The 23981-nt window shown below is 43.2% G+C and overlaps 2 protein-coding genes across 2 annotated transcripts; both read right to left on the bottom strand.

Annotated features, from left to right (window-relative positions):
* Positions 1–1255: 1255 nt before the first annotated feature.
* Positions 1256–7097, bottom strand: rtn4rl2b (reticulon 4 receptor-like 2b). The gene is made up of 4 exons (XM_018679943.1): positions 6932–7097; positions 5320–5546; positions 4938–5171; positions 1256–3746 (listed from the first exon to the last, which is right to left on the bottom strand). Exons 1-4 carry the CDS (start codon positions 6981–6983, stop codon positions 2874–2876), a joined length of 1386 nt encoding a protein of 461 aa, XP_018535459.1. The 5' UTR covers positions 6984–7097; the 3' UTR covers positions 1256–2873.
* A 5020-nt stretch (positions 7098–12117) lies between these two features.
* Positions 12118–22200, bottom strand: slc43a3b (solute carrier family 43 member 3b). The gene is given in 14 exon segments (XM_051072404.1): positions 12118–13748; positions 13847–13970; positions 14104–14290; positions 14551–14658; positions 15189–15332; positions 15520–15629; positions 15840–15979; positions 16078–16170; positions 17079–17155; positions 17262–17308; positions 19290–19419; positions 19650–19725; positions 19727–19936; positions 20390–22200. Coding segments are annotated over 13 exon segments (1452 nt in total). The 5' UTR covers positions 19826–19936; positions 20390–22200; the 3' UTR covers positions 12118–13631.
* Between the last annotated feature and the right edge of the window lie 1781 nt (positions 22201–23981).

Below are 23981 nucleotides of genomic sequence, written 5' to 3'. Positions count from 1 at the left end.
CATCACAGAGAGGAGGAAAATAAAAGAGAGAAGAGGAAGACAGAAAGGTGAGAGCAAAGTAAGGTGTGAAAGTGATGAATAATTTGTGAGCTGGAAGACAAGAAAGAGGCCGCCCCACTAAACTTCTCCAACTTTACCATTTACGTGTGAGTACGTATTTGCACATGGACGTGTATGTGCATGTGTCACTGCGCTCGTAAACACATGCATGAGTGTGGGCATCAACATCATCATTAACATGATGAGAGTTAATCTGTTGAGGGGGTGTGTTGATTCCGGGACACATCGTCACATTTTAATCCTGGCATGTTCCCCATCTCTGCCCCAACCCTGAATCATATCTCACCCCACCCCCCAACATTCCCCCTGAACCCACACACTCACACTTAAACACTCACATACACACACACACACACACACTCCTCAACAGCTCATTATAATCCGATATAGCTCCTGCTTTCTGTACATGGTGAGGAAAGTAACTGGGGCGAGGAGTGAACACAGTTGAGATCGGTCGCCTTCACCACTCACACTCACACTGTCACGTGGATTTCTTTATGGTTCACATATTTGCGTACACACACAGACACACAACAAGTATCACCTCCCTTTTCAAAAGGGTTTGACAGGTGCACTACGATGTGATACTCCTTAAAATTAATTTCCTGACAGTCCTGTTCTTATTTTTCAAAGCTATCAGATGTTAGAATTATATATTTTTTTTTATTTGGATTTCAGTGCAAAACTGTAAAATATTCCTGTCTAAAAGTTATGTTTCGTTGGTAATGGTGAATAAATTGTTGCAACACCGGGCTGTCGTCAGCTTTAGGCTTTGATACTCAAACTAAATGTCACTAAAATTTCTTCTGCCTATTCTTGTCTATATATGTTGTGATTATGCTCACGTGGCAGCTGACTAACTGTTGCCCTTTTTTCCATAGCGAACCAAGACGACAGTGAAGCAACAAAGAAACTCCCACTCGCTTCTGTTTGATTGTTTCTTTATTTTTTAATAAATCCAAGCACTTTCCAACAAGTTTCTCTATTGAAAAATACAGAGTCTAACAGCGTCACAGTATCTTTCGTGTTCTAAGCAGGAACTCACAGTCACGGTTCAGATTTAACATTTGGGGTCGACAAGGAACATATGGCTTCCATGAATAATGCAGATCACAATCAGGATTGGAATTGTGTTGAACAGATTGCTGAGTAAATAACATTCCTGTTTTCCAAAAACACAACTTGGAGTCAGAAAGGTTTTCTAATACAGATTTAATATGGTTTTACGTATGACAGTTTGATTGTTGTGATCTGTTTATGGTCTGTATGAACATAAAATCCAGATATGTCACTGAAATCAGATGAAAACTTTTGTCAGAAAATAGTAAAAAAACAAACAAACAAACAAAAAAAACCTGTATGAGTCACTCACATTCCCATGCATTTTTTGAAAATATACAGTTGGTGGTGAAACAGTTTTGGGTCCTAGTGATGTGTAAGTTTAGTGCATAAAGGGCTTTTTCAACATTCAGTCATACACATATAAAAACATACAGACAGACAGCTGACTATCAGTCAAAGTGTAACAGTAACAGGATCCAGACCTGAGGCTTCCAACGACAGAAAGGGCTGAGTTGGACGGGTACACACATACACAGACACTCGCTTTAATAAAAGACCTCATCAAACTCATCTCCTCTGGACTTTGGTCCTTTAGTCTACAACAGTCCACTTTCATTCATGCACAACCACAACAGAAAACTGAGACAAAACAGTTTAGATCAGTAGTACAACCCTTTCCTTTTTCTTTTGAAAGTAGGAATCTATTTGTCTGCTCATGTTGGAAGTGAGCTCTGATATGTTTAATCTCAGTCTGGGGAATCCGGAACAAACTTTCTCAGTTTGTCTGAGAGAGGAAGAGACTAGAAAACACGAGGGTCGAGAAGGAGTTGCCGTAATTTCACTTCTTTTGCCTTTCCATTTACAATCTAAGTGTCACCACAAGCTGTCGTTTACTAAATGGTGCTAAAAGGAAAGTACAAATCCAGCAAGTCTAGAATACAGAGCAGTGTGTGTGATGGGTTTATGTACAGTGATGATGTGTGGTATGTACAAGTGTGGGTGGTGGCGGTGGAGGTTTGCTGGCATTTCTGGGGTCGTACAAGATTTTTGAATCTGGAGAGGAGAGCCATTCTTGGCTGCATATCTGATGATCCTCTCATCCTTTTTCTGCCTTTAGATGAAAATCTAAAGCTCGCTCTTCTCACGTGTCACTGATTTTCTTTCCATGACTCCCTTTAATTCTTTATTTCTTCTTCTCTTTTCTTTCCCCTCAAAGCCTCCCACTATCTGTGTTGATCCACCTCCGTCTCCTACTTCTAGTGGTGCCATATAACCTATTAATCACCGCTGTTATTCACAATGAAAGTAAACTGGTGAGGGATAGCGTTAGCAGTGATCGAATGGTGAGCGCTAGCTGTTATAGAAAATAGCTGCTGACAAATCACAACGCCTGCGTTGTTTACAGCTGTGGTATCAAAAAAACATCTGGAGACACCACCAGCTGTCATAATGCTGTTGTAGGATTCTGCCTTTGTGCTGTTTGTATCAGAGGCAGTTTTCATGATTTGATCCCTGCCTGTACCGGTGAGCAGCAGCTATTTCAACAATGAAATCCTGTCCTGCTCTACATCAGCTGATCTCTGCTCTTTAAAACAGCTCCCCGCTGCCTCACCTGTCTCCTATGTCAGTATAGCACCCCCCCTGCACCTCGAGGAGGTAACCAAAAGGAATCAAGATCCAGGTTTTTGTTAGAGTTGGAAAGAGCAGGGGGAGAAATCAGAGGAGGAAAAGGGTGTGGGGGAAAGAAGAGTTCAACCGAACAGGAAATGAAGGGAGACTGTGACTATGGAGAGGGAGAGGACGTGGAGGAGGGATGGGGTGATGGGTGAGAAGGAGGATGAGGGGAAGGCTGGGGTGTCATAGCCAGGGGGGCACTCCAGCTCAAAGCAGCGGATGGAGGCATCTTCGTTGCCGTAGTTGGCCCAGTATTCTTCTGGGTCCAGCTTGGGGAGCGCCACCTCATCCTCCGACAGTTCGTACTTGGAGGAGAAGGATTCGACTGGAGGTTTGGGGGGGAACTGAGGCTTGACGGCGGAGAAGGGGAAGGCCTTCACGGTCTCTGAGCTCTTCTGGTACAAGGCCTTGGATGAAGAAGCGGGCTTGTGCTTGGAGAACCACCAACGGGTCTTGGTGCTGAAGGTGGTCGTGGTGGTTCCAGCCAGGGAGCCGGGGTCAGGCAGAGGGCAGAGGGCGAAGTCCAGCTCCCGGAGGAATCGGAGGTCCTGGCCGCGACGCTGGGATGGGGAGGTGCACATGAGCTCGGAGGAGGAGATGCGGGCCTTGCGGAACCACTCCCAGAGGGGACGGGCCTCGCAGCCGCAGGACCAGGGGTTGCCGTTCAGGCGGAGGAACTGGATGTCCTGGACATCCTTCATGGTCTGGCCCGGCAGCTCGGCCAGGGAGTTGTTGAAGAGGTAAAGGATGGTCAGGCGGCCCAGGTCGCGGAAAGCGCGGCGGTTGACCTGCCTGATGCGGTTGTCGTGGAGGAGGAGGCGGTCCAGGTTGACCAGGCCTCTGAACACATTCTCGGAGAGGGCGCGGATACGGTTTCCATGCAGGAAGAGGTGGGTGAGGTTGACCAGGTCTGAGAACAGGTCATCCTGCAGAAAGTGGAGCTGATTCTCCTGAAGCAAAGTCAAAAATACAAGAAGATTTAGCGATGAGGAAAAGCAGGTGGAAAACTTACAGCTGTTGGGTTACGTTGTTGGCAAAAACTGCCTTCAAGAAAAAGCTCTATTTTAAGTTAAACAATAAATGATTAGAAGCGTTACCATAGATGTACACTCGGTAACTTCCTATTTGAAAGTAGTTTTACAGTGATGAGATGTGACCTGGAACCACTCTGAATGTGAGAATGATTTTTTTTCCAGGCATCTTGGCTGAGACTCGTTGTCTGATTAGATTCAAGGGAACTCCAAACAACAGCTGAGATCTCAAGGCCAGCTGCCAAAAAGCTGACGACAGCTCTGGCAAAAAAATAAAAAAATAATAAAAAATACACTGAATAATGAAGCTCATTTTCACAATGTACTGAAATGACTGACTGCTTTAAACATGGGACATCAACAAAAGCTTTAAGGTGAGCATTAAAAAGTGTGAATTATACAGTTATTTTGTTCTATTGTGTTGGTTTGAAGTGCTATATAAATAAAACAAAGTTAAGCTGAGTATTTTAACCATGACATTAATTAAAGCAGGTGTCTCTTCGTGGTCTTTTTTTTTTTACAGTATATGTTATTGCATAGTCATATCTTGTTCTTACAGTTTGGTTTGATTTTGTTTGATTTTGTTTCATCTGGCATCTTGCAGCTACAACTGCTGTTGAGAGGAAATGTGTGGGCACACATTGCCTTTTATGTATTGTACACTCATTTATGTGCACGGAGGAACTGGCAGCCACTCACTGCCAACACTGATCACTCTTTAATTTCTTCCCTTGAGAGAAATCTATTGTGCTTGTTTAATAAGAAGAGAATTTTCACTTTTGCTTTGCCACTGATGAATATTGCTAATTGTTTCTGCAGAAGTACGTATGTTGCTTTGGTTCTAGATCTTCTGGGTGTTTTAATATTTACTAATGTATATGCTCAGTTTGCATTTTAGTGGCTGAGTGTTTGAGTGTGAAACAAGACAACATGCGCAGTATAAAAGTGTGTGTGTGTGAGGGGGTGTGCAACCTGCACGTGGGACACTGCAGTGTTTATAAATCAATACTGCAACACAAGTGAGTGCTATTGCAAGTACACACGACTAACACACATGTGTTTGTACAGTATATGTGTGTTTTTAGGTCTATGTGTAGAAACTGGCTTTACCTGCAGGTAGAGAAACTGCAGGCTGTACAGCTTGTGGAAGATGTCATGGGGGAGAGCGGCCAGCTTGCAGCGGTGCATGTGCAGGCTCTGCAGCTTCTCCAAGCCCCTGAAAGCTCCGCCTTCCAGACGCCGCAGCGAGGGGTTATCGCCCAGATCCAGCTCCTCCAGGACCCGGAGGTTACTGAAGGCCCCGGCCTCGATCCATGTGATGTTGTTGCCGTACAGCCAAAGCACCTGCACAGAGTGGAGAGAAAATACTCAGGATGTGAGAAGGTGAGTGAGAGAGAGTTCAGAGTATCTCCAAATACTGGAGGACACACACACACACACACACACACACACACACACACACACACACACACACACTCTGTGCTGTTTTTACCTGTGTCTCAAAGCCAAAAGAGTCTGCGCGAAGCTCTGTGATGCGGTTGTTCTGCAGGAAAACACGTTGTGAGTCATAGGGCACACCGGCCGGCACTATGGTGAGGTTCTGGGACTGGCAGCTGACCGTCATGGGCGTGGGGTAGCACACACACAGCCTGGGGCATGCGGTCACCCCGCCCGGCTTCACCACCACCAGCCACAGAATCAGCCACAGGGACAGTCCACCTGGAGAGAGGGAGGCAGAGAAAGACAAAGCGGTTACTTCTAATGAGAAATAAAAGAAGACAAGTGAAGGTCAGGTGCAGCGGCACAGGGCTATTGTTGCTGTGGTTAGTCCTGGTTTGGTGAACGTGCACACTGTGAGTATGAAAGAGTGACAGACAAAGAAAGAGAGGTGGATTTCAGCTTTTAGCACCGGCCTTTCTTTGCTGTCTGTCTGTCTGTCAAACTTGTTGCTGTTGTCAGTGATTGTTTTTAGCACTGCTGTGCTCTCACCCGTGACTTGTTGATGGTCCCCAGAACTCTGGGATTCATATATAATTCACCAGATTACATTACAGGAATCATTCATCCATTCATATCCACCTGATCACTTTACATAGGTCTCAATGTCTGTTGTGGCACGATTACATAACTCTGGATTTAAGCAATTTAAAGCAGAAAAATCTCAAAAAATCTACAAAACAGATCTTTACATGACAAAAAAAACGTGAATCACACGTGCCTCACTGCATTAAATTAACCTGGTTTCCTAGTTCTCAGGCTATCTACACCAAAAGGATGTTTCCGATGGAGAGCTACAGGGAGAGGGCACGCGTAAAACAGGTAACCAGACCCGGATCTGTTTCGGTTCCTCTCAATATTGCAACAGTTTCTTGGCACAGCTCGGATAACCGCGCACAAAAGTTGTCCACCGCGGGAAAAGCATATGCATGAAATAATTATGAAGTTCCCATTCACCTCTTTGTGCGCAAGATTTTCCAGCGGGTTCACCTCTTGACCTCTTAACAAGCTGGACTTGGACGCTGGGGAGAGAACTGGATTTGGGTGCTTTTTGGCTTCTAGAGTCGTCTTAAGTCTTATCTACCGCGAAAGTCGAAGTGAGGTGAGAAATAAAGTTCAATATCGTGTGCGCATAAATCAAGCTTCTGTGCGTAAAAGGGACGTGGATCAGTGGATAAAGAGGTTTTGGTAAACTTAATAGGGAAGACAAAACTGGTACAAAAAGAATAACATATAATGTCATCCCATAAATTTACAAATAAAAAGATAAATCTGATTTTCCTCAAGAGCTTGTACAAACCTCATTAGCCTCCTAAAATGCCCCAAAAAGCGCGCACTTCTGACTCTATAATCTAAATATCTGACACCCATAACTGAAAAACACGATTTAAATTCAAATGGATGTTGAACACACGTAACTGTTGATATACAGCTTGAAATATACGCAGAAATGACTATGCGTAAAAGTTCAATAAAACATGGAAAACTACAGCGATTTAAAAGTTGAAATCTGTTCAAAATCTTTAAACACACACAATAAGCTTCAGTTACGACCACTAAATCACAGAAATGCAGTCAAACTGCAGGTGCAAGGTGGAGAGACTCACTCTTAAAGTTGTGTGCGCTGGAGCTTCTCCTCATGTTCCAACGAGTCTCCATCTCGAACCAAAGCCGAAAGCGAGTTAGCCTGCGCGGCGTGGAAGTGCCTTGCTTGTTGCTATCTCTGCTTGAGGTTCAGCTCTGGTGAGTCGAGTCGCTGCGGCTTGAGGCAGTGACGTGAAGGAGTCCCGGCGAGCCGTTTATACCCGCGGACGGTTTTCGCCCACAGCCGTGGGCAGCGGAGGATCCTCAGTACGTCAGTCCCGGAGAGGGAGGGGGAGGGAGGTGGGGAGGGGGGAGAGCCACCGGAGGAAGCGACAAGAAAGGCAGCGGCAGAGCGGGTTTTTGTCACAGTCTTCACTCGGTGGCGTTACCTTAAAAGAGTAACGCATCACTGTCTGTCAGAAATAAGACTTGTTACTTATTTGTTAATTAAAGCAACAGTCTGCCACATTTTCAGAAATGTTAAAATTTTGGTTCTGAACAGGTGTTCTAAAATTCTCCAGAGTTTAAAGATAAATAGCTCGAATTTACTTTTAATCATTTATTCATCAGTTAAGACAAAGCGCAGTGTGGGAGGAAGCCGAGTGCTCATGAAGGATGGAGGTGGGATGGAGTTTTTTTTTTTTTTTTTGGTAACAACAAACTAACGGCTTCTTGGGGAAGAAGAATTAAGAATATTTACTGCATGACTACTGCTCATTAAGAAGAGTGTTTGTGTTTATGTGGTTCCACCGCGGCACATGCGCTCGCAAGGGGGTTGGAGGAGGACAGGAGGTGGGGAAAAAAAGTCATTTGGCATTAAAGCCAAAAAAAATCATCTGTCTCATTTAGTGTAGGCCACTTTGGAAAGAGGCCAGGAGCCGCCTACAGTTCAGAACAACAGATGAAGATGAAAGGGAAACCCAGCGGTGGAGCGAAATGATCTAAGGCAGCATATGGCCTGGTTAAATTTGTGCAAAGGAGGAGAGATGATATACCACTGACATACTTCAGAGGGGCGACACGTGCTGTACATCCACATTTATCATCTAGAAATTCTCCTTTTATATTTCATATTTATCAAAGCAGTCACATTCAGGATTGTTTTAGTGTAAGTGGTCTAATAGTAGTGGCCTTTCCCCCGCATGGAGACTGCCAGCTCACTGAGGGACATTGTGTGCCTATCTGACTGAATAAGTCACAGTTTCGGCCTCATTATCCATTGGCTGCGGGAGAAGGTGCGGGACGTGGGATGGAGACGGGACACGGAGGTCTTGTGCACGCGTTCCGTGTCAGGGCAGGGCTTTTACTCACTACTGAGTCCTCCCTCTGTGACACTTGTCGGGGCCAGGTCCACCATGATGCACATCATCTGTTCAGGGAGCGAACACTCACCAAAACCTGCTCCATGGAAGGTCATCTGCAGCTCCAAGCTGTGTGGCGCAGCGCAGCGCATGGGGCAGAAGTTGCGCGTCTGGAATCACGCAGTTTCTTGGCTGCGGTGAAGTGAGTGGGGGAGGCGGACAGCTCAGCTCAGTAGCCTCCGCGGGGGGCTGTTGGACAGATAAGGTCGCGCGAGCATGTGTGTATGTGCGTGTGTGTGTGTGCGCGCGCCCATGTAGTGTATTCACACTGTTCTTGGCCCCAGGGCAGATGGGGGAGGCAGCCAGCTCACCAACTGGACTCCATCTTCAGGGAGGCGTGTGTGTGTGTGTGTGTGTGTGTGTGTGTAGGAGGTTCTTGGTGTTCCTTCCACAATACCTTTTTATCCAGTCAGACACTGGGTCACATCCAGTGTGTGTGTGTGTGTGTGTGTATGTGTGTGTGTGTGTGTGTGTGTGTGTTTGCATTGTTTCTGATTTGAAACCTGCACAGGTGTAGTTATGTGAACTTTCTACTGTGTTTGTGACACTACAGCCACATCCCATCCATATGCATTCACAGACAAAAAAAAAAATGCATAAATGTATGTAACATACATGTCCAATCCTCAGATCTCCTCCCCTTCACATCTTCTCACCAGCCCGCTGTGTCAAAGTGAATCACGGCCACACACTGGCATTTAAACTGGTGTAAACACAGCATGTCCGAAGGATCTGTCCTCTGATCCTAAAAAAAATGTGTTGCTGACTCTGTCCATAACCCCCACTCACACACACAAACACACCCACACTCACACACAGTCCTGAAGAAGTTGGACCAGAGCGTGTGTTTTTGCCCACAGTGTGCAACAGGATCCAGAGGTGAGAAATCTCAAAGCGGCTGACCTCTGTCAAAGATGAGTGTTGGGCGTTTTTTTTTTTTTTTTTTTTTTTTGTTGTTGTTGTTGTTGTTTTTGACACACTCGCCCTAGTCCAATTTATTTTCTCAAAGCTTCTACAACTTTTTATGTGTTTCAGTTTTGGGGTTCAGAGAGCTTGGACTTGGTTGGGAATCATCTCACTGAGACGTTTTCATGTCAACACAGAAAAATATATTAAACACACTTTTATTTGGCCTGACATGTGACTGCATGATGAAACAGTCTGAGGTCGTCGAGTGACGTAATCTGAATGTAGGATAGTAATCGAATGCAAAAGTTTACCACCTTCTTCAAATCCAAGCTATTAAATGCGGTGTGAGGTTGATACGTGTACAAATGATGAATCAGACTAAATGTGGGTGTCATTTGGGACATCAAAGGTCTGACAAGACTTTGTTAACAAGATAATGAATCATTTGATATTTACTGTAGTTGTGGTGTCAGAAGAGAGGCTCCAGTGTGTAAAGTTCATATCTGCACAATTTAAATGAACGCCTGTTTAAGCTCTTAAAGGCCTTAATATCATCATTAAATGTGGTGTGGGTGTCAGCCTTTCTTTTCTCATTTTGGGTTGGATAAAAATTAAAATTGCGCATCTGAAATTAAGTTTTAAACACTTGAAGATTTCAAATAATAGAAACCATAACTGTAGCTGTATAATGTGTAGCCACTATAACAGGGAGAAAAAGTTAGATAGTTAGAAAGAGGTTAAATGGCCAAATGTGGACAATCAAACATTACATCTAGGCTGCAATTTATATGATTGTTGAACATTTCATTTGAGTTAAATCAGTTTTATTTATATAGACAAGATTCATAAATTTGTCTCAGAAGGCTTTTCGACCTCAATCCTTAGACCCATAATTCAGATAAGGGGAAAAAACCTTTTAATGTGTGAAAAGAAGGAAAATCTAATGAATCTTACTGTAAAAATTTTGCTTTAATGGCTTCCACTTCTCCACAAGATTTTGAGCATTAGCAAAGTTCTGCACCGACGTTCAGTGATCTGACGTGGATTGAAGTCAGTGTTTCTGGTGGTTGGGGTTATAGCTGGGGTTCCACACAGGCCCGCCAAGTTCTTCCACACCAAACTGAGAAAAACATCTCTTTTTTTTTTTTAAACTGGAGCTTGCTTTGTGCACAGGGATATTGCCATGTAGAAACAGGAAGGGGCCAAACACGGCTGACAGAAAGTTAGCTGTGCCATAACGGTGAGTGAGCATATGCTGTAGTATAACACTGGTGTCCACATATTTTGTCCATTTGGTGTGAAACCTTTCTTTGTGATTTTTTCCTTATTAAGGATTATAGAGAGGAGAAAGATAAAAGTCACATTGTTCATCCGTGTTGAGTAGTTTTTTGTGCTTAATTTTGTTTTGCAATCCAAAACTCAGAGCACCTGTTGTGGCCTATTGAGCCATTCATTTATGCAGTCATTCAGTTTTAGAGGTAATTTGCTTCCACACCAGCTCCCCACAGCAGATGGAAAACAACAGTAAAACTGTGATTGTGAGGCTGTTACATCTTTTCTCTGTTGCTCTAATCAAAGTGAGAGGACCCGAGTGAGCTGCCACACTTTGAGTAAGCTTGTCAAATCTGTGTGTCATAAAGTCACCCTCAGTCTCTGTGACAGATTGAGTCCATTAAAACACACACACACACACACACACACACACACACACACACACACTCACACACTAAACACATAACAAATCACCTCATTAACAGACGGGCTTATTTTTATCCTCCACTCCTCCCGCCTTCACTCCACTATTTCTGTCATGCATTTGTTTGTGTAAGTCTGTATTTTTACATCGCCTAGATACTGAGGTTGTGATCATTGATGACGCAGATGACGAGGGAAGAACCTGTCACCGTGCGCATATTCTCTGCACACACACACACACACACACACACACACACACACACACACACACACACACACACACTTGTGCACTGGATGTGACAGACTTTGTAGAGCTGAATCTAATTTTTCTGAGCTTACTGTGTTGTGGCACAGCAGGTATACAGAGAACTTGAGAGAGGCTGTTGTGGGGGAGTATCCCTGTTATTTCAGGTTTAAACCCTGCCACAGTTTTTTTTTTTTTTTTTAAATCTCTCAGACGACTGTGCCCAGTGCGAAACTTCTCCAGCACTATCAGTAACAACATGGCAACTCCCACCCAGGCTGCCAACAGTCTCAGTATGACTGGAGACAACAGACTGTCCTCAGGGGCTGCTGGGAATCCTGCAGGTTTGGACTTCATTCACCAGATCTCTCATCAACGAGGACTCGGTCCAGTTCCATGTTACTTTGCATTGGTCTGCACTCACAGGACAATTTTTAGGGGAACTTCTTAAATGTGTTTTTCAAAAGGGTTACTACACTGATGTGAGAGACAGTATGGTACAAAAGTGCAGAGACATCCTGAGTTTAAACCCTCCTTGCTTGGTAAATGTTCTCGTCTTTCCAACCCTGCACCCACAGTTTATGACGCAGGCTTTCTGTGACAATTTTGTGGTTTCTAAGCACAAGCTTAGATAACCCCGATGACACAGAGCTCCTTTCAAAGCCAGAGAGGACATTATGTAACTGTTTTCACGCACTGAGAAGTTCAGCTAAAGATGAGTAGACTTGAGCTTGATGAGTGAAATTGGTGGAGTGTACCTTTAATTTGTCATTTTTGGAGGATGAATGACAATGAATTTTTCTGCTTTACAATGTGGAGGACATAAAATATGAGCATGTGCTCACAGAGCTACAGTTTACTGCAGCTTTAAATGCAAAGTAAATTCTAACAATAATTTTTGCATTTTCAGAATCAGACCATGTGCAGCTGAAGTTACATTAAAGACACCACTTAGTTAAAATCAACTGGAAAACATGGAGTCAGTGAACCAAATAGGGAATTCAGGGTTCAGCCATTAAATATCACTTTGTTTATTTTAATCTAGTAAGATACTTGTGTGACAAGGTGTAAAACATGATCACTAGAGTCATTTCATTCATAGTCTTTTCTGTTTAATAGATTACAGTTATATTTTCTCTACCACCTGTAACAGGCAGCTGCTCCCATGTACATCATTTCTCTCACAATAGTTGCAAACTGAAACATTTATTTGGGCAAAAGTAAAGATCAGAAAGTAACAATGCCCTTAACTACTCAACTGCAGTTGATATAAAAAGGTACATTTCATTTGGTGCAGCACAATGAGGACTTTGCATATTTAAAGTTACATTTCAACATGTTCAATTTTGACACTTGAGAAAAATACACAATCAATGTAAACAGACAACAGGCCAAAGAAAACTTAAAAGAATGTATATGACATATGTCCCTTTATAGTCCTTTAAATGTCAAAAAGTAGTTATGGCACAAAAACACAATCCTTGATGCCAACTTCTGCTGCTGAGCTACACAAAGACACCAAACACCTGAGACTTCATATACTGGAAACAAACCAAACTTCATCATCTTACTTTAGTCAGTATCTAACAGCTTCACTGAGAGTCCAGCAGAGGGCAGAGCTGTGTTCCCTCTCCATTCCCATAACAGAGCAGTGATGCCAAGCTGCACTGATGAATCTGAATGAACTCACTTAGTGAAGTGATCACTGCAGAGACATCAGTTGGCAAACAAACAGTACCTTTGTCCTGATAAAGGGACTTCACTGAGAGTTTTCATGTCCAAAGATTAGCCTGAGTTATCTTTTTACATGGTGCACATTGAAGACTATTGTTCTCCCAAATGTCCCTTATACACTAACCACACTGCCACACTGTTATTCCTTTACTCTGTTTTTAAGATTTAATGATGTACAGATAGAGAAACCTGAAGAGGTCTGCACTAATATAAATGTTATCTGTAATGTTTTCAGCTTTTTACAATAAAGTGCGTTATCTTCTGGCACTCTGAAGCCACCGCAGTCATGATGTGATAGGTGGCTAGCATTACACAGAATACAAAAAATGGAATGAATACAGTATAAGCTGGCATAAAGTAAGAAACATGACATGTCACAATTTTAGGAAATTAGAATTAGAGCAACTTCAACTGTAAAAAAACAAAAAAAACAAAACAAAATAAGACAGACAAAGCTAACAGCCCCTAAAGCTGGACTTGTAGAAGAAGATCTGAATTATGCATCAGATCACACAATGAAAATAACATGATATATCCTAGAAATCCCACAAGAGCGTGAGGTTATACTGAAGGCTGTGAACATCTAAAGAGTGTGGAGAATGCACTATGACTGTACCCTAAATTACACTTTACTCCGATCTGAAATGTATCTACAAGCACTCAACGTTACGTTCCACATGAGGCAACACAGCCGTAAAAACACAAACTGAAGAGGTAAAAGTGTCACTGGTGAGGTAAGGGAAACCTTGAGAGTAAGTCATTGGTCATATTTTACAGACTTTAAGAGGAAGCAGTGAGGTCTTTGCTTCGCTGGGAGGCGAGACGTCGACAGTGCAGGTAGACAGAGAGGGGATGGATGAAGGCGAGAAGGCTGAGCACCGTCAGGCCGACGTTCACCTGCAGACGCACACGAGGAAGAGAGGGTGTTTCAGACATGGTGACAGAGGAAGGTGCAGGATAAGACTAAGCTGGTGGGATTTATGTCATGCACTCACATATAAAGGATCTCCACCCAGAACTTCTTTCACCAGAGCGAAGCAGGGATACTGCAGCAATGAAAACACTGCAGACAGAGCCATGACCAGACCGTACAGCTTCCCAAAGTGACAGGATGGGAAACTACACACACAAACAAAATGGCGACAAGGCAACGAGAGGGGAGTGGTGAAAAAGCTGAGCATGGACTGATTTCATATTGTCATCCATTATCTGTTTAAACTGTACATGTGCGCCTGTGTGTGCCAATACTCACGCCACGCTGATGAAGGCTGCGTTGCCGCCGTAAAGGAAGGAGCGGTTGAGCACCTGCAGGATGAAGGTGAGGTACTGAAGCGGCAGGTACGGGGTGGAGGCACAAACTGAGAACAGCAAACACTGCAGCGCCGTCAGGAAGAGAGAAAGCACTGAGGCCCGCAGGTCTGCCTCCTGTTCAGTCTCTCCTATAAACACACACACACACATAGATGCAAATGAAAACACAAACCTGTTCCTCCAGATCTCAAGGACCTGCCGACTTTTATTCCAACTCAGTTGGATTTCCTGTGGCAGATGTGTGAAAATCTGCCTGCATTAGTCATGTGACTTTTCAAATTATTATTATTATTTTTTAAATTTGGATATTCAGCGGTCCACTGGCACATCTAAATCACACACATACATGTATAGTACATAAGGCAGGTTCACTGGTAATCATTATTACCCGCAGCACGGGGTTTTCCCTTGTGTCTGTCCATGATGAGTCCGTTCCAGGGGGCGCACAGCACCCCACACAGCTGGGTGATGGCAAAGGCATTGATGTACTGGCTCACTGCAGGAACACACAGGCAAAGATGAGACGGTTAGGCGATGATGACAGAGACAAGTCTGCCAGAATATACATAATAGATCACAAGGACAGCGAGAAGTCTACTGCATAAAAGGTAAATAAGGAGTGATTTCTTATTGTTATGTTATGTTCACCTGTGTCTATTTATTTATCAGCCATGGGCCATTACATTTTGGTGCGGATCCGGTTTTATCCAAAATGATTTACAAGTGAGGTACAAAACTACAGCTTCAGTACAGTAGGAGAACTTGAAGTACAATGTCTGTTCAATAAGGCAAAGTATAAGGAGATCAGGAGTACAAGGTATGTGGGCTCTAATATCTCTGTATAAGTAACTACTGCACTCTGTAAGTGCTTTACAAAATCACATATGGCACAATTTGTTCCTCTTTTCTGATGAAATAAAAAATTATAGGAGGAGGGAGAGGATGAGTTCATCTAATAAGGAAAGTTTGTACATACTTTCATTTTGGCTAAGACAGGGAGGTCATGTAGTGTTTGTATGTGTTTACCCAGCGAGGGCTCTCCTGCTGTCAGCCTGTGCAGCATGGGGTTGAGGGTACCGATGAACAGGTAATGTCTGAGCTGCATCACCGACAACCAGAGCAGGTGCCACACAAAGAACCTGGACAGCAAACACTCACGGAAACTCTTCTCTGAGAGAGAGAGAGAGAGAGAGAGAGAGAGAGAGAGAGAGAGAGAGAGAGAGAGAGAGAGAGAGAGAGGGGACATCCAAGAGATGAAAAAGGGGTAAAAATATAATGGAGAAATGTATAATACAGGATTTATGGTTATTCTTTTTTGTCTCTGTTTTTTGATCAATGCTACAGTAAAAACACAAACCTTGTTTGACAGAGGTGTGTTGGTCGAGTGGTGTTTCCTCTGTCGTGCTCTGTGAGTTTCCATTCGCTGCCACCTTGGAGCTCAGAGTCTTTGATTTACCACAGGTTATTCTGTCAAAGATCAAAGGTCACAGTGGGGTCAGCCACAGACTGAGGCAACTCGAGTTCTTTGATAATTACTTACTGGATAATCACGGTTTGAGGTCCTAGCTCACTATAATCTCAGAACAGGAAATAAAGGATATTTTCAAGAAGAGGGTTAGGGTTAGCAGAAAACGGGTGAGAAATGGGTGATGTCAGTGGTGCATTGGGGATTTGTACCCGTATGTGTAGTGATCAGGCACCGGGTAAGGAATGAACTTTCTGGGCATCAAGAAGAAAGTCCTGAGCAGGTGAATGCCGCTACAGGCCGACAGAAAGAGGAAGGAGGCCCGGAGAGAGATACCAGACTCATGTAACAGCTGCAGGAGGAAACAAGACAGATTGGAGATCATCATTAGCGCCTGAAATAATATGAATATATCCTGTAGATTTTACTAATGAGAGCGACGTATCTCACCTTGATGACGAGAAAGAGTGCTGAGGAAGAGTCGAAGGCCCCGTTATAAAGAGTGATGATGGTGGAGCGATGTGAGCCGAACAGGTTTCCAACCTTTAGGAGAGAAATTGATCAAAGCAACGTTTTGTGACGATTTTTGATGGTGCCTCTGTCATTCCCACTCCACGCCCCGAACACTTGTTCTTGCTCTGTGTAATCTTGGTGAGCGGATATGATCTATCGCTAACTGAGTGAAAGTCAGAGTCTTTAACAGGCAACATTTGGCCCAGAAAGTTCAAGACTGATGTTGAACTCCAATATTCAGTCAGGAAACTGAAAATATCAAGAATCATTAACAGAGTTTGGTGTGTTTGTTACAGTGGCTGTGTTTTAAGTTCAGTGAACCCGGTCAGAGTTCTGGTCAAGCGAGTGATAGGCTTTGTTTTCTGTACATGAAAACCACTTAACCACTTGAACTCAGAGCCTAACAGAATAAATTACCACTTGTGCCTGCAGAGGGCACTGTTGCTCAACAAAGTTACGTTGTGTTGCTTTAAGAAAGATTAGTGTTGCATTGAAGTTTTTTGAAATTCTGACTGCGTTGAATTGCCTGGCTGAGTGAGGATGTGATTTTGGTGTCACAGCTACATTCAACCTCCCCCACCCCCAGAGGACTTTGTGTTATCACCCCCCACAAGATCATGAGTTTGTTCTGATGAAAGCCCCACAGCCAACAGAAGTCCACTGAGGGCAGAGCTCCCTGTCTTTTGTCTGTGTCTGCTGTATAGTTATGGCCTAAAGACAGACCTGAACATTTTCATCTTGAACATCATGCAGTACAACTGTGTTTGTCAGTCGGCTTTCCCCAACAATGGGTCATGGGATGAGTTAGACCAGTGGTTGTTAATCATGTGTCTTTTATACTGTACCTTCAGGTGATACTACACAGAGAACACATGGAAACATCACAAACTGGCTTAACATATCTCAAATGTGAATGTAAATGTGTGTCTTCTCAGTACCTGCATGTTAGTAATCAGGAACAAGATGCCACCAACTGCCAGGAGGGAGAGAGCTGGGAAGAGAACGTTGGACAGAGCTGAAGGGGAAAAGACAAAAATGGGAGAAATGAGGATTGACACCTGTTAGCTGTTGGGGAATGAGAGCCTGAAAGAGCAGGAAACAAACAAAGAGGTATTTTTCACCTGAAGTGGAGAAGGCCACCATCAAAGTACCCGAGGTGTAAAGGGATCTGGTGGAGAGGAAAAAAAAACACATTCCTGTGTTATCATGTTGTTTTCTTGGTGTATTGGGAGCTTCACAGTACCAGCCATAAAACATACAGTGCTGGTGACGGCTTTGATGCCATTTTTGCATCTGAAGTTCTTCATTTTCTTAAATCTAACAAAAGATGTGAAAGAAAAAGATCTTAAAAACAAACAAAATCAATACACTGTCAGGAATTTAAAGAATGTGACACTCAATATCGTATTATCACAGTAAACACACGTCCACTCGCTTCTGCTGCTGTTTGGAGAACATCTGACCGACTTTAATTTCCTTCTCTTGGCCTAGGCAAATATCCATCCTCATCTCCACTTGCTGCCTCTTTCCAACTATTTGCATTCCTTGGCTTTTTTTCCCCTCCGCCCTCTTTTAGTGGAAACACATGGATGCCCTTAGAACCAGTTTATTATTGTGGATTTAGATATTGTTCTCGTACTGACGTGTCATAACACGTTCTAATGTGAACCCTTAAATGCATGTTGCAATGCAAAAATAAAAATCATTACTTAAACAGTTTTTTCCAACTGTCCCTTTTCCACAAACTTTTTGAAGCCCCCTTGTATCTGGGGCAATAAACTAGGCAGATATGTAGGTGTGGTGTTATGTTATTTGATGGATATAAACTCTCAGGCAGTGGGAGGACTTCTTAGTCACAGCACAAGAGAAAACATATTTCTCCATCATTCTCCCACTTTTTCCAGTTTTTCCAACATTTCACTGCCTTAATCTCTTTATACTCCCTTTTCTCATAAATAAAACCTTGTTTAAATGCTACATTGCTGAGTGTCATGGCTTTGGTATTTGTGCTGCATCTTTGCTGCTCTTTGAAAACCTCAACTATTTTACATAACATGCCTCACTCTGACCTCTCGGCCTTCATACCCCTTCCCCTCTCCCTTTTCTAATGGTCTCATTTGTCCCTTTAACTTCACGGGAGCATTCACAATACAGTTTCCTCGCCTCTCTCCATGACCCCTCTTGTCTCCCTCCATGAGAGAAAACAGCTGTTATTGTAAGCAAGCAGATTTGGGAATCCCTTGGAGGCAAATACCAGAGACAGAGTGAAATTACAGCAAATCGCCTCTTTGCACAATAGCACATTAAATTTACTACAAAAGCCAGACAGAGTCATGCCATGCAGGGAGATGGTGGAGAGGTCAGAGGTCTGTCGGTCTTCTGAGAAAGTGTTGGTTCGGTGATAGCAGCAGGGGCTCTGTGATGTTAGTTTTATTGCTGCAGTTTATTTTAAATCTCATGAACACATAAGTGTCAGTAATAGGTTTGTAAAAACATGCAACTGTTACTTAAAGGTTTAAAGTGGTCTACATCAATTTTAAAAGTCAATCGATTACAAATCAGTGAACACTGCATGTGTACGTTCTTTTCACAGAATTCAGACAACCTTCTTGCACAGCTGAGCACAGTAAAATCCTAACCCCATTTCACTGCAGGTCTAAATAGGAGGAGTGTATTCTGCAATGATCTAAAATGTTTGATAAATTGTGCTGCTGCAGTTTGAAGTCAAGGTTTGAAGTACAATATAAAGAGCAGTCTTTTACCTTGTATCTTGTATCTTTCTCTCTGGAAAGATTGACATTTATCAAATCCACCTTTAATCAATTCAAATCATGGGCGGGATGTGATATGAAGAATTAAATGTTGCATTGAGACTTTGCTTAAGAAAAATCTATCAAAATGTTTTTGGATTAAACCATCAGACCAGCACAACCAGTTAGGAACAACTCACTGCACCTTTCTCTTGTTGCTCAGTAATCACTGTAATGAACAGCCAGTGTTGTTGCTCTTTACTAGTCAGTGTTTGTCATTTCATTCCTCTTAACTACCCAGCTGTCCTCTACTGAGTAACTTTAGATGAGAGAATACACAGAAAATATTTTAACTCCACTGACCATTTACTCTCAAGTAAATTAAGGCACTGGACTCACATTCCAAAGAGCCGAGCCACTGTAGTGCCAAACCGGTCAAAGAGAAAACCATTGGGCAGCGTCAGGAAATTGTTCATAAAGGAGGCGATGGTGAAGACCAGTGAGAACTGTTCATCCTGTCCACTGCAATCTGCAGACACATAATAATGAAGACATAAGAATTAAGAAAACCGAGGTTGAGAAATATGTGGTTAAACAGGACAGCGTAAGAAATGTCCTCATTCTTCAAATATTTGAGTGATACTGATTTCAGACTTCTAGGTGCTTAGAAAGACAGAGTTAAACTTTATGCAGAACAAAATTATTGGATAATCAGACATTAAAAATTCAAGGACGTGGAGGTGATGACATGAAACTGACCCAAGACCTGCGTCCCGTTGACTCCTGTGGCATTGACACACAGAGAACTGAAGTAGCCCTCTGTCTTCAGGACGAAAAACAAGTGAAGCCCAGCCGAACACAGCTCCAGCAAAACACAGACACTCCACCAGACCCGTGGTGAAGGTGAGGCAGCGTCGCACTGCAAAACCCGACATGGTCCCACACACACACAAGCTCACATGCACAGGCAGACGATTCAGAAACAATGGGTTTACACCTGCATACACACACTCTGCTTACACACAAGGTGGCTTCTGTCACTGCACCTATCAGAAAAAAAAAGAAATAAGAATGAGAAAAGTAGTTGGTTGAGCCCATTCTGCACCTTAAAAGCAATGTCATAGTCATTTTCAGGTAGCAAACACAGTCTGGCATAAACACGTCAAAAGCACTAAAGTTGCACAAGCGAGACATGAGCTAAAACTAGAAACATCTGGGCACAAAGTGCTCCGCTTGAGTCCAGGCCATTAGGTTAGTTCTCTTCCAAAACAACATGAATGGCAAATATTCAGCTGCACCGTAACTACAGTTAATGAAAGTTAGCGTCGCTGAGACACTGGTAGGTCAGAAAAATCCCATTTTGACAACAGAGGGAAACAATACAAACATGTCAATATAAATAACTGTCTGATGAAGCCACAAAGAGGAAAAATCCTGCAAAAACAGAATGCAAAGTTGTTAAGTTGATATTCTCCAGCTTACAACTTTCTACTACTTACAGAGTAAAGTAGGAAACAGATGTGTTTTCACATCTTTCCTCTTGCCCCAATCGCGCTCTTTATATAGGCCAGCTTCCTTCCCCTTTCTCAACAGTTCCCTCCTTCTCTTCCCTCACTTTCTCAGTCACTCTCACTGTTGGGCAGCAGAGAAAATCCCTCTCCCACTACAGAAAATAAACACTCCTACATTCCCAGAAAGCCACACAGCAGCAGAGCCGAGAGACATATTCCAGATGCAGATGCTAGCTAGTCCCACTTAGCTAAGAGGTCACATGACTCATAAAAGCAAACAACTTGGTGAGCATCCTTGATAGGCCTTATCGCTCCTGAACAGTGACACGCCCCACCCTTGGGCAGCCCTATGGGGCGCACAACAGTCCACCACTCCACCACATCACACACACAGAATTAAATAACAACCAAATCCATGGGATGTATCAACATTAAGACATATCAAAACAACAAGAACAAAAAATGAAATAAACCAAGCTGAGAGGCAGTGAGTCCAGCGGTCCAGCAGTCCCACGCTCCTGATGCTGGTACAGGAGGTTTTAGGAACCTCATTCATATCCAGGTGCAGCTCACTGATCAGGTAGCACCTGGGCAGAGCTACAGAGAAGACGGAGGAGGAAAGGGATAAACACTATACAGCCATAACAACAGGCTGTAAGAAAGGATGCTACACTAACTCATGACTTCCCATGATGCTACAGGGGAAAAACTGGCTGTTCACAATAATGTTTCTTTAGATCATTAGAAGCGACAAGTAAATCACTCAGGAGCCATGCCCAACCTGGTCACAAACACACCAGATAGTTAAAGTTAGTCTGATAGATGTTTCAGTACAACATAATGAGTCAATTTGCATTTAGCAGGTTGTTGCTATGCAGCTGTTGCTATGGCGCATGAGCAATCAGAGCTCATACTGTTGCATAATCTTCATTAGTTGGCACAGATAGTTTGCATGATGCTCACAAGGCTCTTGTACTTTGATGTTGATTTGTGTGTCAGTGGGATCCAGCAGGCTGGTGGAGGTCAAAGGAGAGGGTACTGGTCTTACTATAACACCACTCATGAGACCTAAAAACGTATGTTTAACCACCATCACCACCTTGTCATAAGACACAGCTCTCTTTATACAATGGCATGCAAACAAGCTTGTTCGCACTTCCTAAAACCAATGACCGAGGGTTAACCCACAGAAACTACCCCCCTAAGTACTGTATGTTCAAGTGTGTGTATGTGTGTGTAGCTATAGCCTCGAGATGCTACCTCTACAAGTCCTGAGCCACATGACTTCTCTGTAATCACAATGCAGACCCATTATAGTTCACAGGATAATGCTGACATTAGTTTATCATCATCATCATCAACAAATCCCATGATGCGCTATTCAGATCCATTATTGTCCAAAAACTATTAAAACACATAAAAGCCATAGTGTTGCACTGGGTTACATGTTCTGTAATAACATCCATCTTCATACCACTCATCTTAAATCACCTGCTCAAGGCCCCAAGGCAATAATGAACTGCTGGTCCTCTAGTAACTCTTTGTTCCTCCCCTCCTTTGTGCAGAGTGAACAGTATTCTTATACTGGAATTCATATTCCCAAACCTGAGAATATGGTCTACTGAAGCAAGCTGAAGTATGAAGGTCTTAAAGCTTGACTATGAAACTAGAATGTACTTCAAACAGGGACTCAAGACCAGGTAAACTGTACTATAATGGTTGGATGTCCCAGTCAAGTGTGCAGTTGATCGTATTACCCCCCAAACTGAGGTCATGCTGAGGCTGGGGGTCCTTGGGGGTCTGAGGATCCAGGGTTTTTTATCGTTTTGCCAGGTTATTGATCCAGCCTTGGGTTTCAGTTGCAGGTATGGGCCATGTATCAATGGTTATGGATAGAGTAAGGGGCTAGCTAGTGCATTATGTTATTACGAGGCCTCATAAGTATAAAAGCACAAACATGTACGTGTGTGTGTGTGTGTATGTGTGTATATATATATATATATGCTTTTGTGTTTGCATAGGCAGCAAACACATTCTGCATCCGTGCCAAAAGAAAAAGTGCTGATATCAGCAACTTCTCGGACAGCTAATGATCAGATGTCATCATCTCTCTAATACGTAGATGAACCACGGGACTCGGTTTCACCATCTCATCGCTGCTTCTTCTTTCTAAAAATGTTGAGAATAAAAAGAGAATTAAAAATGAAATGGCACATGACATATAAGATCATATGATGACAAAATCCTAAAATATTACAATTTTACTAATCGTAGCTTTGATATCCACATACTATAGTAAACGGTAGTGCACTAATGCCGTACCATTTTGGTCTACATATATGAGTGTTGGTGTTTGGTTGGATGTTTTGTGTTGTTTCTCCCTCATACATAGCATTTAGCCAAAGCTAATTAGCAGCAGGATGCCCCCCTCTCTCCATGGATGATTATGTAGAAGATTGCAGTGCTGGAAACCAAAACAACTGTGTGGGAATGACTTCACCACGAACGCCAGTGGACAGGAGCATGCTAACATGTAGCTAATTAGCCCCACCAAGACTGCTAAGAAACAAGAGGTCTGTGTGGTGGATAATGAACCTACAAGTGGCAGCTTTCCCTGCAGCTCTCCTGGGGTAAGAGTAAATCATTTCCCTCGGAAATGGGAGGAGGGGTAATGGACAGAACCCAGAGCCCGTGAGATGTGTGACGTGACTGGCAGGCCTGCATTACCATCTTCTTATGCTCCTGTACAGAGCAGGACACAGCTGTGGACGGCCATAAAACAGAGAACTGGGAATAAATGTTCTGAACAACCAAGTGTGCAACTAGAGGACAGATGACCTGGATAACCTTTCATCCTCGCAGTGAAGGGTGAGGACTGAGAGTAAGTCAGAAAGTATAAGGCTACAGAGAAAGCTAACGATTGAGCCTCAAACTCAAACACTCAAGTTCTCCCAAGGAGGTGGTCTCTGACACGACTGAAAGAATCCTGCAAGTTGTGGCTGCACGTCCAACTGTGAAAAACATTGTACTGCACACAGGGACAAACAATGTGAAATTCTGAGATGAGACGTTACTGACCTGCTGAACTCAGTCAGCTCTGTGATGTGTTCATCAGTGACCCTCTACCACCAGTCAGAGAAGGCGCTGAGAGATTCAGAAGATTGTTGGCTCTGAACACACAGTTTTCAACTGCTGCTTTTACTGACAAATTAAACTTTCAGACTGGAGGCAGACATCTTTTTAAGGCTGATAGACTTTGCCTTAACAAGTCAGGGGTAGGAATCTTCACCTCTATCTTATTTTTCTTCCTGAATCACCTGTTTTTCCTTCCGCCAAGGACAAGAGTCCCCCCCTCCCATCTCCCTGGCCTGATTAAACCACACCAAGTTGTTTGTGTCCCCAACTGATGTAGTCTGGGTGCAAAATGCACAACCTGCTAAGAAACAGAGTAATATCAAATCTAGCTTCCATTCCTTATCAGTCACAGTCTGTCCCCAGAAAATGGACAGATAATCCTTTTAACACATTTGCACAACTATGATTTATGTTTTTAACTAAAACGTGGTTAGACCAAGATAAC

Source organism: Lates calcarifer, linkage group LG8 (genome assembly GCF_001640805.2).
Source record: "Lates calcarifer isolate ASB-BC8 linkage group LG8, TLL_Latcal_v3, whole genome shotgun sequence".
NCBI lineage: Eukaryota > Metazoa > Chordata > Actinopteri > Centropomidae > Lates > Lates calcarifer.
The sequence above is the reverse complement of the archived record's forward strand: the minus strand, read 5'-3'. Positions and strand labels throughout refer to the sequence as shown.

Excerpts from the sequence above, each read along its gene's own strand:
- rtn4rl2b (XM_018679943.1), bottom strand. The coding sequence starts at position 6,983 with ATGGAGACTCGTTGGAACATGAGGAGAAGCTCCAGCGCACACAACTTT. Across the intron at positions 5,172-5,319 it reads CTTTTGGCTTTGAGACACAG|GTGCTTTGGCTGTACGGCAA; the intron begins GTAAAAACAGCA and ends CACTCTGTGCAG. Across the intron at positions 3,747-4,937 it reads TGCAGTTTCTCTACCTGCAG|GAGAATCAGCTCCACTTTCT; the intron begins GTAAAGCCAGTT and ends ACTTTGCTTCAG.